Source organism: Mytilus trossulus, chromosome 1 (genome assembly GCF_036588685.1).
Source record: "Mytilus trossulus isolate FHL-02 chromosome 1, PNRI_Mtr1.1.1.hap1, whole genome shotgun sequence".
Lineage (NCBI taxonomy): Eukaryota > Metazoa > Mollusca > Bivalvia > Mytilida > Mytilidae > Mytilus > Mytilus trossulus.
Window position 1 is genome coordinate 40,183,260 of NC_086373.1, and position 17,449 is coordinate 40,200,708.

At 34.2% G+C, this 17,449-nt stretch overlaps 2 protein-coding genes across 2 annotated transcripts; both read right to left on the reverse strand.

Annotated features, from left to right (window-relative positions):
• Positions 1–5,813: 5,813 nt before the first annotated feature.
• LOC134707826 (uncharacterized) lies at positions 5,814–15,114 on the reverse strand. Its single transcript, XM_063567893.1, has 2 exons — positions 14,639–15,114; positions 5,814–7,036 (listed from the first exon to the last, which is right to left on the reverse strand). Exon 2 carries the CDS (start codon positions 7,026–7,028, stop codon positions 6,510–6,512), a length of 519 nt encoding a protein of 172 aa, XP_063423963.1. The 5' UTR covers positions 7,029–7,036; positions 14,639–15,114; the 3' UTR covers positions 5,814–6,509.
• On the reverse strand, positions 7,283–7,912 carry LOC134716422 (uncharacterized). The gene has a single exon (XM_063579451.1). It carries the CDS (start codon positions 7,910–7,912, stop codon positions 7,283–7,285), a length of 630 nt encoding a protein of 209 aa, XP_063435521.1.
• Positions 15,115–17,449: the final 2,335 nt, after the last annotated feature.

A 17,449-nucleotide genomic window follows, 5' to 3' on the forward strand; every position in this document is an offset into this window, starting at 1 on the left:
TTCGGTGCCTTTTATAGATGATTATGCGGTATTGGCTTTGCTTATTGTTTATGTCCTATAGTTGTTAACTTCTGTGTCATTTGGTCTCTTGTGGAGAACTGTCTCATTGGAAAGCATACCACATCTTTTTCATATGTATTTGCTTACTATTGGTATGGTTCACTAGATTTAGTTAAAACAAACTTAAGTTAAGACTAAATAATTCTTCAATGTTTCAATTTGTAAAAGGGCATAACCCTAGAATGATAATCAAAGTGCTTGTAATCACTGAATGGTTATTAAAGACTGCTTTAATTTATCAGTTGGTAGTAAAGTGAATTTTGCATTGTATATTGTATAAAGCATTAATTTAAGTTGATTAAACTACTATTCTGGACAGAGAAAGACAACTCTAATTTTCAAAGAAGATTTCATAAAGCATTTAAGTTTTAGGTAATTCAACAACCATTCTGGACAATTTGTGGTCTCGACTCTACAAACATGCTTGTTTTTGGCCCTCAATTCCTCGACTGTTTGCCCCAATAACCCTTAAAATATACCCCAACCTTCTACTTATGGTATTAAACATTATGGTACAATTTCAGAGCAATTGAAATACTTGTACACAACTTTTTGTACTGACACTAAATTAATGCTTGTTTTGGGCACCTTTGGAACCTAAACCTTATGGACTATAACCCCCAAAATCAATCCCAAGCTTCCTTTTGTGGTTATAAACATTGTGTTATAATATTTATTTATTTCTTTTTGCTTATAGTTAAGTTATTATATGGAAACCATCTGTCTTCGGACGACGACGACAGGATACCTATTTAGGACCGCAAAAATTTCTGTGGTTGTATAAAAATTTCAAGCATGAACAATGAAATATAGTTTAAGAAATCGATAAGCCTAGATAGAGCTTATCATTTTTTTAACATAATTGAACAAACATAATATGTTTGGTTCAAATTAAAATAGAATGCTTTTATCTCCCTAATACTTACATTGTACGTAAGAGGTGATACTACTTTGACAAATCCTTGTACATGAGAGTTGTCTGTCAAATCTTTATTTTACAAAGAAAGAATTGCATAACAATGAACTGAGCTCAAAGCAAAGTAATTTATTAATACACTTAGACAAAGAGCTAAATCCAGTGATATACTTTGCACTACAGGTCCTTCGTGAACATCCATCGACCAAAACCATATCTCAAGAACATTCCATACTACATGGTTGGATTCAGAAGTCCTGAAAAAGACATGATTTTTTTATCGTATTTTAAGTATATATATGCACAGGTTAAAACTTTCTTGTGGTATAATCATTCAGTATCTAGCAACTATCAATTTGCTTCATGCACATATTGATATAGGTTTAGTGTCCTTCTGTTGGAAATAAGAACACACACACCTCCATCTAGTTTTAGTCAACTGACAAAATATTCATAACTATAAAATGTTATCTACTGTAAGACCATAGGTGGATCCAGCCCCCCCCCCCCTTTTTATGGGAAAAATTTGGTTGATTATATAGGGAATCACTCACTGAAGCATGACTGCCCCCCCCCCCCCCCCCCTGAAAAGTTCTGGATCCACCATTGAAGACTTGTCAGTGTCTATTTATCATTGCCACTATATCAGTGATATATGTACACATACATATATGTAATTATATACATGTAAGACTAAAGTACATATATAAGACTAAAACTGGCATTCAGCCTTTACTACATCTTCATTCCCATGACACAAACATTAACAATTATAGGTCACCCTACGGCCTTCAACAATGAGCAAAACCCATACCACATATATAGTCAGCTATAAAAGGCCCCGATAAGACAATGTAAAACAATTCAAGCTAGAAAACTAACGGCCTTATATATGTAAAAAAAAAATATGTAACACATAAACAAACGACAACCACTGAATTACAGGCTTCTGACTTGGGACAGGCACATACATAAATAATGTGGCGGGGTTAAACATGTTAGTGGGATCCAAACCGTCCCCCAAAGTCATTTTCAAATTGGACTTCATGATAAAATAAGATTCTATATCTACTTCCAATGAAAATGAAATATCCCTCTAATAGACTAGCATTTAAATCACTGTTTTCTAAACTGGTAGCTAGGTTACCATGGATCTTAAATATTTCAAATGCATGTACATTTAATAATATAAATTCTCCAAAATTCACTATATTTTCCCTTTTTTGTCTTCTGTTTGATATACCATTTTTTGAGTCTATATATTGTCTATATATATATTGTCCTTTATATTGAGGTCATTTTTCGCAAAATGAACCCACTTAATCTGAACTTTAAATGCAAAAGACCCCTAAATGGCTAACAGATATTGCTATAAAGAATTATAGTCCATGATTTAGATACATGTGATTTAAGAATTCATGAAATTTACACTGATGCACAATACTTTTTTATGAGACCTGTTTTAACTTAAGGACGACACCAAAAGTACAATGAAGGATAAAAAAACTTAATTCACATAGTTTTTTCACTGACCCCCCTACCCCCTTCTTAACTTAATTTGGGAAAAACTGATTGACCCATATGGATATATATAAAAATCAATGTCAGATAACCAAATTTTGCAGCAGTTCAACCCCCAAACTATTTGAATTAAGTTTTTTTTATCTTACATTGATCTTTTGATGTCGTCCCTTACCGTAAAAACTTTAAACTTCAATTTTAATTTCGAAAAAACTGGATCATACTATATTAAGGAGCCTCGATGGTACAAAATTTTCAGAAAAAAAATAAACATTTGTTTTTCATTACAAATTTTATTTGTTACCTTTTGTAGTTGTTACTTTATCATATGGTACAAAAATCATTCAAAACAATAAATTTGTGTTGGCCCCAGATGACTTTTAGGCCAAAAAAAATATATGTCTGTTTCCTGCTTCCAAGGCCAAAAAATCAGGGTCGGTAGGTCGGGATTTTTTTATTTTTTTTGCACTTCCTGTCAGATTTGTCGGTTATATGTCATGTTTGGTTATCATTTCCATATGTAAGCTGTACTAAAACTAAATTATTGTAAAAATTTTAGCGATTTCTGTAATAAATTTCTTTTTTTATTTCATTGTATTTCGATATTAACTTTATTTCTCCTATTACTTCAACAGAAAAAAACACTTTTACATAAATGTATGCTTCTTTGGAAGACTGATTATGAGCGCAAATGAAGGGTGACCCCACTTTTTTTATTTTATTTTTCTATTAACTATAATATAAAGTTCATTTATAGAAAAGGATAGAGAAATCCTATATAAATGATTTAGACCCGCCACCCCCTTAAAGTTTCTTGATGATCGCTTTCTAAAGTTTTTACTCCCTCAGCTCTCTACTAAAAAACCTCTATTTTTAGCCACATGACCCAAACAGGGAGTTGTACATTTGACTGTCTTTCCCAGATTGGATTAAATAGCGATAAGGTGTATTTTTCCTATTTTCCGGGATTGTTGAAAACTTGCATATTCATCACTATCTGATTTTGTGGTTTTAACAATCCAGACAGACAAATGGTTCGAGACCACAATTGTCGTCCCTTGATTTTCGTTGTTCACGAATAAAGTCCCTAGTGTTAATAGTGGGTTACTTGCCATTAATTTTAATACCCCTTCCAAATTAATTTATCCATGTTTAATGCCTTAAATTGTAAGTAGGGGGGTGAAATTACACTGTAAAGAAATTTGGGTCCCGAATTTAAAAGGAAAGTAGTGATTTAGTCCAGGTGAAAAAGGTTGAAATATAGGACTTCGGAAGCTGTCAAAAGATTTCAAGACGCCCTAAAGATAAAATTGTTCATATTTTGAGTTAGAGACGATGAAGTTTTCTTTAATTTTAATATAATTTGTCCCAAAAGTAGTACAACACACTGTAAAAGTTTCATTGAGAAAGCGCGGGTGGGATTTTTTTAATTTTCATTTATGTTCTAAAAGAAATGCACTACAAATTAATTGTGCTCTCAAACCAAATAGCAATAAGGTGTTTAGGAAAACATGACCTAAAAAGTTAACATCCTTCATATAAGACAAAAAACGTGGGAACTCATACTGAATTGTCAAATGTGTTCAATATGAAAATTGCAGTTAAGATGGTAAAATCACAAATAGGCCATTAATGTAAATGGACTAAAAGTATGACTTTTGCGCAAATTTAAAGGGAAATGACGGGGAAGGGGCAAATTAGTGTTCAAGGGGAGCAAATGCTGTTTAAATTAGTATGCGGTTTTAAATATAGAGGGAAAGTGGAGTTATCTTTTTATACTTAAGTTAAATATAACTTATGTAGACTTACCTTCTAATTCTATGAAAAAAAAACACAACTCAGAACTATTACTAATTCACTTGGACTATACTGATATGCAGACCTAAAAACAAAAAGAAATATATCATAAAATAGTAATTGAAAGATTCATAACACTTTGAAAGGATAATTCAGACACGTGTTACACGGGGAGCATGTTTGTTTACAAATAATAATGTCACGTGATCGCGCACTGACCTCGCATGTTGCATCGCCCTTACAATTCACGAATACATAACCATTTTCATACAAACATGCAACGTGAATGTGATTGTTTATCAAATAATACAAAAATAATGCATGAACCGTTGAAGAAGAAATGATTTCATCAAATAGATGCGATTTTCACTTTCGACACGAATAGGTCGAGTTGACATTTCTGTCATCGGAGATAGTATTGAGATAAATGGGATAAAACGGAACGTCAAAAAGGTCTAGAGAAGCACATCAGTAGAACCTTAACATGAATAAGTAATACTTACCAAAAATTCTCTAATTGATAAACTATATGACTAAAATTTCACGAAAATAACAATAAATAATTTTGTTGATGGTGATGAAGCTGCTTAAATTGGCGCGAAAAAATATTCTTACTCCTATCGCTTCACGTAAAAAAAAATGTACAGAATTGAATTCGACTACAGTTCAGCATCTCAAAATGTGAATATGCAAAAGTCTGGTAATATGTTAATGAAAAAGTGTGTATAAATTTTCGTAAACGAAGTTACCTGTATACTTCACCAAGAATTACATTTGAGCGCAAAGATCTGTATTTATGAAAAATACAAGTATAAATTAAAATGTCAATTGTTCTTGAACAATTGAGAGGTCTTTCCTTTTGTAATGTAAAATACATGTTCCAATAGACGTAGAATGTATTGAAAAGTTCTTACACACAAAACACTTATAATATAAAAATTCAGAAATCTAAAACAGGGGTTATGCCCCTTACTGAAAGGTCAAATCTCTTCGGTCAAATGTAAAAAAAAGTTGCGCCTCTTCCACCTCAACGTTTTTCACTATTTACTATTTCTGTAATTACAAAACACATTCGCAATAAGGATTCAGAAACAAGCAACAATTGCTTATATTCATCTGTCTCCTTGGTATATACATTATACACAAATATATTAAAACTACATGCTCTGTTACACAATTCGTGCGTTTATGGGTGTAACAGATTGGAAAGCTGAGCTTCCTTTTCTGGGCGTGTAGTGGCTAGTTCTTCTCCCAGAATTCGTTCGTAGGATACACCCGTTGTATTTGTTCAATGGCTATTAACTTTAACAAAACTGATTCAAATAACTACTTCGTTTATTTGACAAAAATAACAATAGTATAGCAAGTAAATCAATTTAACAATAGTAAATGAATCCAACAAAAATAAATGAACACAAATTCCTAACAATTGTAAAGTTTCTCAAAAATATAAAGTAAACCTTAATCTAAATGGAAATAATACTTCGCGTTGTGTACTTACATAAAATGAACACTGTACCTTAAAATGAGTGACAAGGTCACTATCTGGAACGTTTCCTAAGTAAACCTGGTGGAAACTATTTTAGTTCCGTAGGTAAGAGAAATGACCTGTCGAGGTCGGCTCAAGCTGCAACTGCCTTATTACTAAAAACTCGCCCTCTTTATACTAATGAGAACAAAAGAAAATAGACCTTGACCGACAACATCGATGTAAATACGGGTAAAACTCGAGAGTTACGAGTAAATTTTGTAAATAAGTATTTTACTGGTCAAAACTGACCACTGTCTAAAAAGGACATTAAATGGCTATGGGTCAACTACTTCCGGTTTGCAACGTGCATATCATAGATGAAATTCAACATAAATATATGCTTAACTAAAGTTTCCCAATGAAAATAAGTAAGTGCATTCTTTTTATCTCAAAGGAAAGAACATACATGTATATTTTTACTAATAAATTCAATCTAGAAACGTGACTAAAATTCAACTCTACTACATTCCCCCTCCCTTAAGAACGATTTTACTTGGAAAATTGGTCAAATAAATATAAATATTCTTAATTGTTAGACAATGTTGGAATTGCATATTATAAAACCCTCTATCAAAATAAACAATAAACGCATGTCAATTCAATATCAGCACCTTATAGTGTTATATATGAACATTTATATAAACAAATAAACTTAAAGTCTCTTCAATATGCAGATCTATTTAATTAGTTCCATTCCTTGACTTTATCCTCTGAAGATTCCCTATCAGATAATTTGACGGCCATTGATGTGTTGCTCTTCTCTTGTCTAGCCTTCGTGGCCAGTTCTCTCTCTGCTCGCACACGTTTTAAAACTTCCTCATTTTCAGGCGGTGTTCCTTGACGAGGTAATATTGCTTCCACGGGATGTATAAAACCTGGATTAACCACATACATTCCGATGATACATGTTTCCATGCTGTCTTCAACTTTGTGCACTTTTTTAAGATGTGAACGGCATACGGTTCTTCTTGGGAAAACCTTTCTACACTTTTTACACTTGTAGATTTGTCGACTATGCTGATGTACATGTTGCCAATGTGTCACTAGCTCCCTGAGATGGTAATAACGATACATAGACCAGCATCTTTTAACTGGACAATACTGTCCGAGAGGATTAAAAACGGGTTGTATAGGCCTGAAAATCTCATTATTGAACTGTTGCAGTTCGTATGAGTCAGGTTGAATGTCAAGGACGTCTGCCATATCTGAAACTATACAAAACAATGGTGAATATTCACAATCGCAACAATTGACTATATTAAACAATTCTTCTCAATTTTACTATGTTCACTGACATAATACTATTTTTTTCTTTCTATAATACATTAACATATATGAAAACTTAAAGAAAACATTATGTACATACAGATAATATTCTATAAGAGATTACTCTTTTTATCAATTCAAAAAACCATCATTAAAATTCCCCCATTGTTACCTATGTAAAGAGTCGTGTGCTAAGGTGTGAAAATATTACGAGGTTTTACTATTCTCCCTGTACGTGTCCTTACTGGTACCGGTGTACTAAATATAACTGGTGTAAAGTTTGTATCTTGTATTTGAGATGTGTTTTCATTGGTTTCATTTTGTGTTGATGTTTGTGTGTCAGTCAAATGAGATTGTTCTAATAACCAGTTATTAGGTGGGTTTTTACCTAAGTAAGGTTTTAAATGGTCTACATGTACCACTATTGGTTTTGCATGTTCTTCCTTTTGTATTTTGTAAGTAAGTTCAGATAGTTTTTCTAAAAGCAAATAAGGTCCAGTCCAGCCAAGACCTAGAGTTTGATTGATCTTTGGAGGGTACCACCTCCATACCCATGAATTTGTCTCATAAGATCTGGCTTTTAAACCTTTATCATGGTATAACTTTTGTCGTCTGGCTGCCTGTCCAGAATGTTCATAAACGAGATAAAAAGCATCTCTAAGTGAATTCTTTACCCATTCGACATACTCGATGGGACAGAAATCATCACTTTCGGGTGGCATCCCAAACATGATGTCCACAGGACATCTGATTTCCCTTCCTAACATTAAAATATTAGGGGTACACTTAGTTGTAGAATGAACTGTGCTTCTATATGCCATCATGATATAGGGAATATGATTATCCCAATCATTCCTATGTGAATTTACAAAATTGGACAACATCTGTTTTAGGGTCCTATTAAATCTTTCAACCAAGCCTGAACTTTGGGGTCTGTAAGGAGTTGAACGAGTTTTTTGTACGCCTAATTTTTGACAAATAATCTGAAATAACCTTGATTCGAATTCCCTCCCTTGATCGCTATGTATTTGAAGGGGGCAACCAAATCTACATATAAATTCAGTGATTACTTTGTCTGCCACTGTCAAAGCGGTATGATCGGGTACTGGGTAGGCCTCTTTCCATTTGGAAAAATAATCTCCTAGGACAATGATGTACTAATTTCCATCTTGAGTAATTGGCAGAGGCCCAACAATATCTATGCCAATTCTTTCCAAAGGGGCACAACTTCTGGATTGTCTTAAAGGGGATTTTCCTAAACCAGGCCCAGGCTTACATTGGGCACAGATATCACAGTCTAAACACCACTGTTTGATATCTTCAGTCATTCCTGGCCAATAAAACCTGTTCCTTATTGTGTTAAGAGTCCTATCTCTTCCAAAATGGCCAGCAATTTTATTGTGATGTAGTTGATGGAAAATTATCTCCCTTATCTGTTTAGGGGCAACTAATTGTAAAATTTCATTCCCATCATCCTTAGTAAAAACTTTGTACAAAATCTCCTTCTTCATTTGCAAAAATTCCCATAATCCCCAAAGGGCTTTGATATCAGGATGTAAATTGGTTATATCCTGCTTAAGGGGTTTCATTTCACTACCTAACTTAAGTCTGATAATTTCCCCAATGATAGGGTCAGTCTCTTGTAAGACTTTTATTTCTTTTAGACTCCAAAAATCCAACCAATTAGGTTCTAAATTCTGTAAATGTAAATGGGAAGCTTCAGTGATTGTGCTAACAATGGTTTCTAAGAGTTCATTTTCCTCAGCCATAACTGCGGGTCAGTGTCCTGAGCGAGCTTGATACCAAACTCTGCATTCCACATTTTCCCCAGTCTGACTTCGGAAAGAGGGATGGAGTTTGGGGTAGAACTCGGAGCATTCTTCCCGTTTGCATTTACGAATAGGAATTCTGGATAATGCATCAGCATTAATATGTAATGACCCTTTTCTATACTGAATCTCAAAATTGTAGTTGTCCAGGATACTAATCCATCTAGCAACCATGCCCTCAGGGTCTTTGAAATTCCTAAGCCAGGTTAAAGAAGCATGATCAGTTCGTATAATGAATTTATGTCCCCACAAATAATGCCTAAATTGTCTCACGAATGTTACCACTGCCAGCAATTCTCTTTTTGTCACACAATAATTTCTTTGACTTTTATTTAGGGTACGACTGGCGTAAGATATTACTTTTTCGCGACCGTCTTGTATTTGGGACAGAACTGCACCTATACCTGACAAACTTGCATCAGAGTCTAAAATAAAGGTGCCTTCATCATCGAGAAATGCCAAAAGGGGTGCTGAAGTTAACAAATCTTTTAATTGGTTAAAAGCTATACCACACTCCCCTGTCCAACTGAACTTTTGGTTTTTCCTAGTTAATTTTACTAAAGGGTTAGCAACTGTAGAAAAATTGACCAAAAATTTTCTAAAACACCCTGCGAATCCTAAAAAACTTTTTATTTCTGAAACATTGACAGGTTGAGGCCAGTTTTTAACACAATTGATTTTAGTAGGATCACACTGAATGCCATTTTCTGACACCAAATGACCTAAGAATGTCAGTTCTTTTCTAAACAGAAAACATTTGGATGGTTTTAATTTTAAATTTGCTTCTCTTAAACATTCAAAAACTAACTGATGATTTTTAAAAGCTTCCTCGAAAGTTTTTCCAAAAATAATAATATCATCTAAGTAACATAAGCAGTGTCTCCATTGGAGCTTCCCCAGAATGGTTTCTATTAGTCTCTGAAAAGTTTGGGCAGCCGAGTTTAAACCCATAGGCATTACTCTGAACTGAAAAAGTCCTTTATGGGTAATGAAAGCAGTTTTTGGTCTATCAGATTCCTCACACAAAACTTGCCAATACCCACTATGACAGTCGACGGTGGACATCCATTTTGAGCCCTTCAATGAGTCCAAACAGTCATCAATTTTTGGCAAAGGATACCCCGAGGGATCCCCAAGGGAATTAACTAAGCGAAAATCAACACAGAAGCGTATGGAGCCATCCTTTTTCTTAACTAAGCATATTGGGCTGGACCAGGCACTGTTACTAGGTTCTATAACCCCTTTTCTTAACATAGAGTCTAACTCTTTCTCAACAACGGGTTTCAAAGCGGTGGGTATGCGTCTAGGAGGTACTCTTACAGGCTTAGCTGTACCTGTATTAATTGTGTGCTCGACAATGCCAGTTTGGCCAAGTTTCCCATCAGGCCCTACAAAAATGTCCTGAAATTCTATTAATAACTCTTCTAATTTTTGTTTATTTTCAGAAGTCAACTCATCAGAGGAGTTTTGTAATAACTCTTGCAAGTGTGTGGGTAAACTACCAGGGATGGCCTTACTTTCTGAATTATCTGAGTAAAAGTTATCATCAATTAACTGAACAGTGTTTATGATCCCTAGTGTTAAATTCTTCTTTAGTTTAATGAATTTGTCATTAATGTTTAACACAGAAATCACAACTTCTTTTCCAGTGGTGTCATTTAAAGTTTTAGCAAATAATAAACCTTTTTGCTGTTGTAATTTTTCATCTGGTTCAATCATTCCAAAATTATTTGGACAATTTCCTTCTATGTAACCTTTTATCAAGATTTCTGTCTGAGGGGGGATAACTCTATTTTTACAAAGTTTAACTCTAGCACAAGTACTATTATTGTGTTTTCTTAGTTTAACCGTCTGTTGTCCTATAACAAGTTTTGCTTCAGACAATTTCAAGTCACATTTATTACTTTGTAAAAAATCCATGCCTATTATGCCCTTAAGTTTTCCTAACTTGGTCACAATAGTATTTTGCCTATATTGGGATTGGTCTATTTTAAGGTTAACTTTGATTTGACCTTTTATGGACATTTTATTGCCATCAGCTGCAGATAAAGTTGATTCAACTTTGGACAAGTCTGACAGCCCTACCCCTAAACTTTCTATTATATTTTCAGCTAATAAAGTTACAGGAGAACCAGTATCTATTAACATTTCTAATTTTGTATTGTTTATTTCAACAGGCATGTACAAACTATGAAGAGAGTCTCTTGCAAAATCAACAAATTCTAACTTTTCATTCATTTTTATTTCAGGCCTTGTTTTGACAGAACTGGCTGACTCGTTGGCCTCCGAATCAGCCAACTCTATTCCCCCGACTCCAGAGTTTTTGACTGAGCAAATTCCACTCTCATACGAATTAATAACTCATCTTCTTTTTTTTTGAAACAGCGAGTTTGTATGTGCCCTTTTTTCCCACAATAATCACATGTAATTACTGATCTCCTTTTATTGTTTTCGTTTACAGATTTGACAGGTTTATTTTCATCTTTCTTTTCACTTACAGTTTCCTGAGCTACAGATTTAGTATTCTCTTTTCTTAATTCTTGAATTATTATGTTTTTGATTTTTGATTCAAGATTTTGATTTTGATTTTCTTTGGACTGATCTACCACATATGTGTGATAAGTTATTTCATCCGAAAATTGTGGTTTTCTAATATTCTCCACTGGACCTTCAAACGCTTCATATTCAATAGCGTATGAAATGGCTTGATCAAGAGTTTTTGGTCTGTTTAACAATTGAACATATCGTTTTAAGTCATGATTCCATATTCCCTCTACGAACTGATCAACCACTAATGCTTCAATTAAGAAATAATTCATGGGGGCTTGAATATATCGTGATTTTACCACGGGTTGGCCCTTTATGACAAATATTTTACCCTGAGCGATAGCGAGGGGTAAAATATCGGCATAAAGGGACAACCCGTGGTAAAATCTAGATATATTCAAGCCCCCATGAATTATTTCGATTCTAGTAGGACAAATACATCAATTCTTTTGGATCGAAGCGCTCTAGGTGGAGGCTGATATTTGCCGTTCCCATAAATACACGCACTATTCAATTGGCGTAAAAGAACGGAACAAACTGAATGAGTGACATGCTTAAACTATTTACAATAATGTATTTAGATAGTTTAGGATGAATTTAATGATAATTTACTTATATGTTTAAAAAAATTTGGCTTATATCACATTTTAGCATCGTTTGTTTACGTTTTCTTGTTGTGATGATTTTCGGTTTCACAAGCGTGTATTTTCCCGTAAAATGCTTATATTCTGACGTCGTTGTTTTATGACGTCGGGTAGCTCATTCATTTAAATACATATGACGTGGGAGTACAATAGGAACAGCCCTAACAATATATTCATATTTTACCACGGGTGTGTACTCAAAGCGTTTGAAGGACGTCATGTTAGAATGGAAGTTAGATCTAAAGAAGTATACGCTTGGGAGGCAAGGCGACGTAACGAATGTCCGTAATCTGACACCGATTCATCTTTCTGTTTTCTGCGATTTTTGAACTCAAATTTGTGAGCAGTTTCCCTTTCAACTGGGTTAAATCTCTGACTTAACATTCTTTTAATAAATTCGAAGTCATTTAATTGATAAGGGTTTAATTCACTAACAGTTCTCTGGGCTATTCCTCGTAAACGCATAATTAACTGTTGGGCCCTTTCAAAAATATCCCATTCATTCCAATTTGCGACCTTTTCAAATTGAATGATGTAATCTACCCAATCCGTAGTTTTCCCATCAAAAGTAGCTGGCTCTTTTTGTTTTCTTCTAGAATTAGATTGATGGAATCCAGCATTTGGATTTACATACACTGGATTTTGATTGTAAACATGACCAGGCATACCGGGCTGGGTTACTGGCCACATAGTATTTGTCAAGTTAGTACCTGTATTAAACGGGTGATTTGGGAAAGGAGGTACCATTAGATGATTCATATTTGTCCCCATTGGATTATTCATTGTCTGTTGTATAGGGTTATTTATAGCTGTATTCATTTGATAATGACTTGCTTGTACTGGGTTACTCATGGCTAAGTTCATGGGATAATGACTTGCTTGTACAGGGTTACTCATGGCTAAATTCGTTGGATAATGATTTGTTTGCGTAGAATTACCAAAGGCTGAATTCATGGGGTAATGATTTGTTTGTGTCAAGTTACTCGTGGCTTGACCTGAATGTCCTATCCAATTTTGTCCCAAAAGTGGGTTTGTAATCATAGCTTGTGTAGGTACATTCTGTGTTAAATGAGAACTAACCGAGAACCTAGGATTTGAAAAATTATCCCTATCCTGACGAGAGTTCTCAAAAAGTGTACCTGTCTGTCTTACAGAATGAGGATTAAGAGAACCTGGCATAAAAATTGGAACTCTTATTGGATCTCTATCAGAATGTACAAATGCATTACTCTGAGGAATATGTTCGAAATTGCTAAACCTGCCAGTTGGATATGGGTCTAATGGGTAGGGAGGCCTTGCTTTAGGTAAGGTATACACTGATTCCTCAATAGTCTCCCTTTGATTACTATCTAAACTATATGTCGGTCTAGTATGTGTAATTTGAGGCTCTGGATATGTTTTGTAGCGTAAACTACTTGAAGGAAAATGTTCTTTGTAAGTAGGTGTACTTGCCACAGGTACATTACTTGTCCCCCTTGCCTCATTGTCTCTAGGAATCAAGACACTTCTTGTAAAAGAAGGTGTACTAATAGTATGAGAGGAAGTACTTTTAGGCTTAAAATATGGAGCCTCTTTAATAACTTCTGTATCAAAAACCTTTGAGCATACTGATGTATCCCTATATTCAAAAGGCTCAGGCGGCATAACCTTTTGTGTATTATACATCTCCCTTATTGGTACCGAATCAGAAACTTCATTTGTATTATCTTGAACATTTCGAAACTGAGGTTTAACAAACTCTTCTCTAGAAAAACTTAATAATGGAAACCTTTCGTCTGAAAAACTAACTTTTGGCTTTGATGGCTCTTTCAGACTTAAATAACCTGTATCATGGGTAGGTACGTCACATTCTCTATATGATTTTGAGTCAGAATCAAAACTGCTCTCTCTCAAAACCCTGGGTTCAATAAGAAAAGGTGTTTCTGGCACCGTTCGTGTAGGACTAGGATATCTACGAGTAAACATTAAAGACTCGTGTATATTTTCTTCTGAACATATACTATCTATATCTCTATCACCGTGACTACTAAGAGAGAAACGATCTTCCTCTTGGCTATAAGCCATCTTCACAAAAAAATGTACAATTTACTTTCAACAAAACAAAAATTTATTTTCAAAAATTTATTTTCTCTGAATATATGAGCTTTTTAATTAAACAAATACATATGAAAGTGTATCCTGGTCACGGCACCATTTGTAACAGATTGGAAAGCTGAGCTTCCTTTTCTGGGCGTGTAGTGGCTAGTACTTCTACCAGAATTCGTTCGTAGGATACACCCGTTGTATTTGTTCAATGGCTATTAACTTTAACAAAACTGATTCAAATAACTACTTCGTTTATTTGACAAAAATAACAATAGTATAGCAAGTAAATCAATTTAACAATAGTAAATGAATCCAACAAAAATAAATGAACACAAATTCCTAACAATTGTAAAGTTTCTCAAAAATATAAAGTAAACCTTAATCTAAATGGAAATAATACTTCGCGTTGTGTACTTTAACTAACATAAAATGAACACTGTACCTTAAAATGAGTGACAAGGTCACTATCTGGAACGTTTCCTAAGTAAACCTGGTGGAAACTATTTTAGTTCCGTAGGTAAGAGAAATGACCTGTCGAGGTCGGCTCAAGCTGCAACTGCCTTATTACTAAAAACTCGCCCTCTTTATACTAATGAGAACAAAAGAAAATAGACCTTGACCGACAACATCGATGTAAATACGGGTAAAACTCGAGAGTTACGAGTAAATTTTGTAAATAAGTATTTTACTGGTCAAAACTGACCACTGTCTAAAAAGGACATTAAATGGCTATGGGTCAACTACTTCCGGTTTGCAACGTGCATATCATAGATGAAATTCAACATAAATATATGCTTAACTAAAGTTTCCCAATGAAAATAAGTAAGTGCATTCTTTTTATCTCAAAGGAAAGAACATACATGTATATTTTTACTAATAAATTCAATCTAGAAACGTGACTAAAATTCAACTCTACTACAATGGGCATCGTCACTTCCGTTCCAATGTTGAGCGAGTGGTTGCAAAACTACATTGCTTTATTGTACAATCTTTATTTTTAGTGTATAATGACGATGATGAACGGTAATAGTGCAGGAAACAGGCGATCCCCTCTATCTAGTAAATTACGTCGAAAAGGCGTGCATAATTGCTTGGACTTTTTTTTTTGGTAAAATGATTAATCAGACTTCGTGAATTTTGTTATTTTCTTTGTATTTCATTTTTATGCGACAATTCTTTACTTATAAAGATAATTTCGCTGGTATTTACTGATTGTGTCAAAGTCATGTGATTCTCTATGGTGGAGTTGACCAGTGCGTAAAACAAGAAATATCTTTATAAAAGATATCCGACGTATTTAAATTTGAGTATATGTTTAAAACTATCATTTCGACAACCTTCAGAAGCACAATGACTTCATGATGCAGAACCTCTTTAATAAAATCTCCTTCTGAATGTAACTACAAGAAATTCTTTACTTAGTCTGGTTATATTAATGCAATAATATATACGAATATTGTGATGACACCTAAAACTTTTATTTGTCAAAAAATCCAGTGCAAATACAATGTAACAAGAAATAAATATACATTTACTACTGTTTACATTAAACTTAACTCACGGTTATCAAAGCTAGAAACTATTGGTAGTATAAATAGTATCTTTCTGTTTACATTCACCTAAACTCTGCGGAAATCTCACATGCGTTACGCCGTAGGTGCGTTCTAAAAGTCATGTACGTGCGTACAACAAAGTTTACATTAAAAAAACTAACTGTCCCGAATAAACAGCTGTCATGGATGCAAATCAAAGCGCTATTGGAGAAACAATTATTTTAATAAAAATATAAATCTTTGTAAGATCTTGTTCAAATATTTATAGTTTTTGACTTGCTTTCCATCCCGATATGATTTTCAAGACGTTTTTTTCAAACACAACCAAATCACCCACCATGACAGCATTTTGTCCAATCACAGAAAGGATTTTCGAGCATGTGTATTCTGTTGCCATAGTTATAAAGCGGTTTTAAGTTCAAAGGGCACAAAGCGAAACTATACCGACTACGTCGGAAAAAACGTCACTCAGTCATTTTCAAATTCAAAATACAGTAACACATTGATTAGGCTGAGGATGACAACCATGCATGAAACCTTCAAAACGACAGAGGATTGACCAAGAACGTAGTGACTTCTATTTCACTATTCAACCAAACAGAAAGTAAAACTCTATTACATTCTCACGAAAAAAATAATCCGCAGCAATATTATTTACCAACGAAAAAAATGTTTAACCCCAAACCCCCCAGCCCTATTTTATAATAACATGATAGTTAAAATGAACATGATAGCTGAATAATGATCCACAGTCGGTATATTAAGCTCACTCTGGATAGCTTTAAAGTCTAAGGTACGAACCATTTGAATTGAGGAGGCAGTCTAAGGTATTTGAGAGAAAAAAATCTGACTCTTATTTTTGTATTAAATAAAAGTTCTGGTCTTATCTTGATTGAAAAGAATAATCTTATCAAGTTTTTTTGCTAATAGAAACGGAAATTTCCAACCGAATTATTGAGAATTAAATGAACAAGATGAATAAAAAATAGGCGTATATTTTTTTAGGCCGGGGTTGCATATCTGACCGGAGTGTCTGTTTCGCCGAACTGTTATATTGAATACTTTTTTTCAAGACTGCAACCTGACTGCTGAGTGTGGCCTTTATCACGGTCTCCATTTTTCGACCGCCATTCACAAATTCCATGTGTCATTTCAGGTTCATTCGTATCCTTTGGTTGATTTGGAACCCCAGAGGCGGATTTAGGGGAGGGGCGGGTCCCCCCCCCTTTTTGGGAAAAAATATGGTTGCTTAATATATAGGGAATCACTGAAGCGTGACTGGAGCGGGTCCCTCTTAGGTCAGTCAGTGGGCCTAAATGAGTATAAAGCTTTGGTTCCATACTCATGAACATTTTATGAAAGACAATCATTTGGGAGAATACAACATTAAAAATGTCCAACCCTTACACTTTACAGCAACTATATAATATACTTGCCCTTCGCCAGGTACCATTTAAAAAGTGCATTTTACACTTATTTTATGTTTTTTAGCCAAAAAAGGTCCCAAAAACTTTTAAAACTTCGCCCCTCCCCCTTTTTCAAAATTTCTAGACCCCCCTGGCCGCTAACATGTACAAAAAATTAAATATGATTTTTTTTGTTCATTCATTTATGAAAGTATAAAAGTCAAATAATTATTCGCTTAAACAGCCAGTATTAAACAATTTTTTCATGAAATTGCCTCCTTTGAAAGTATGCAA

Bases quoted from the DNA above. Each gene is read 5' to 3' on its own strand.
- LOC134707826 (XM_063567893.1), bottom strand. From the start codon at position 7,028: ATGGCAGACGTCCTTGACATTCAACCTGACTCATACGAACTGCAACAG.
- LOC134716422 (XM_063579451.1), bottom strand. From the start codon at position 7,912: ATGGCATATAGAAGCACAGTTCATTCTACAACTAAGTGTACCCCTAAT.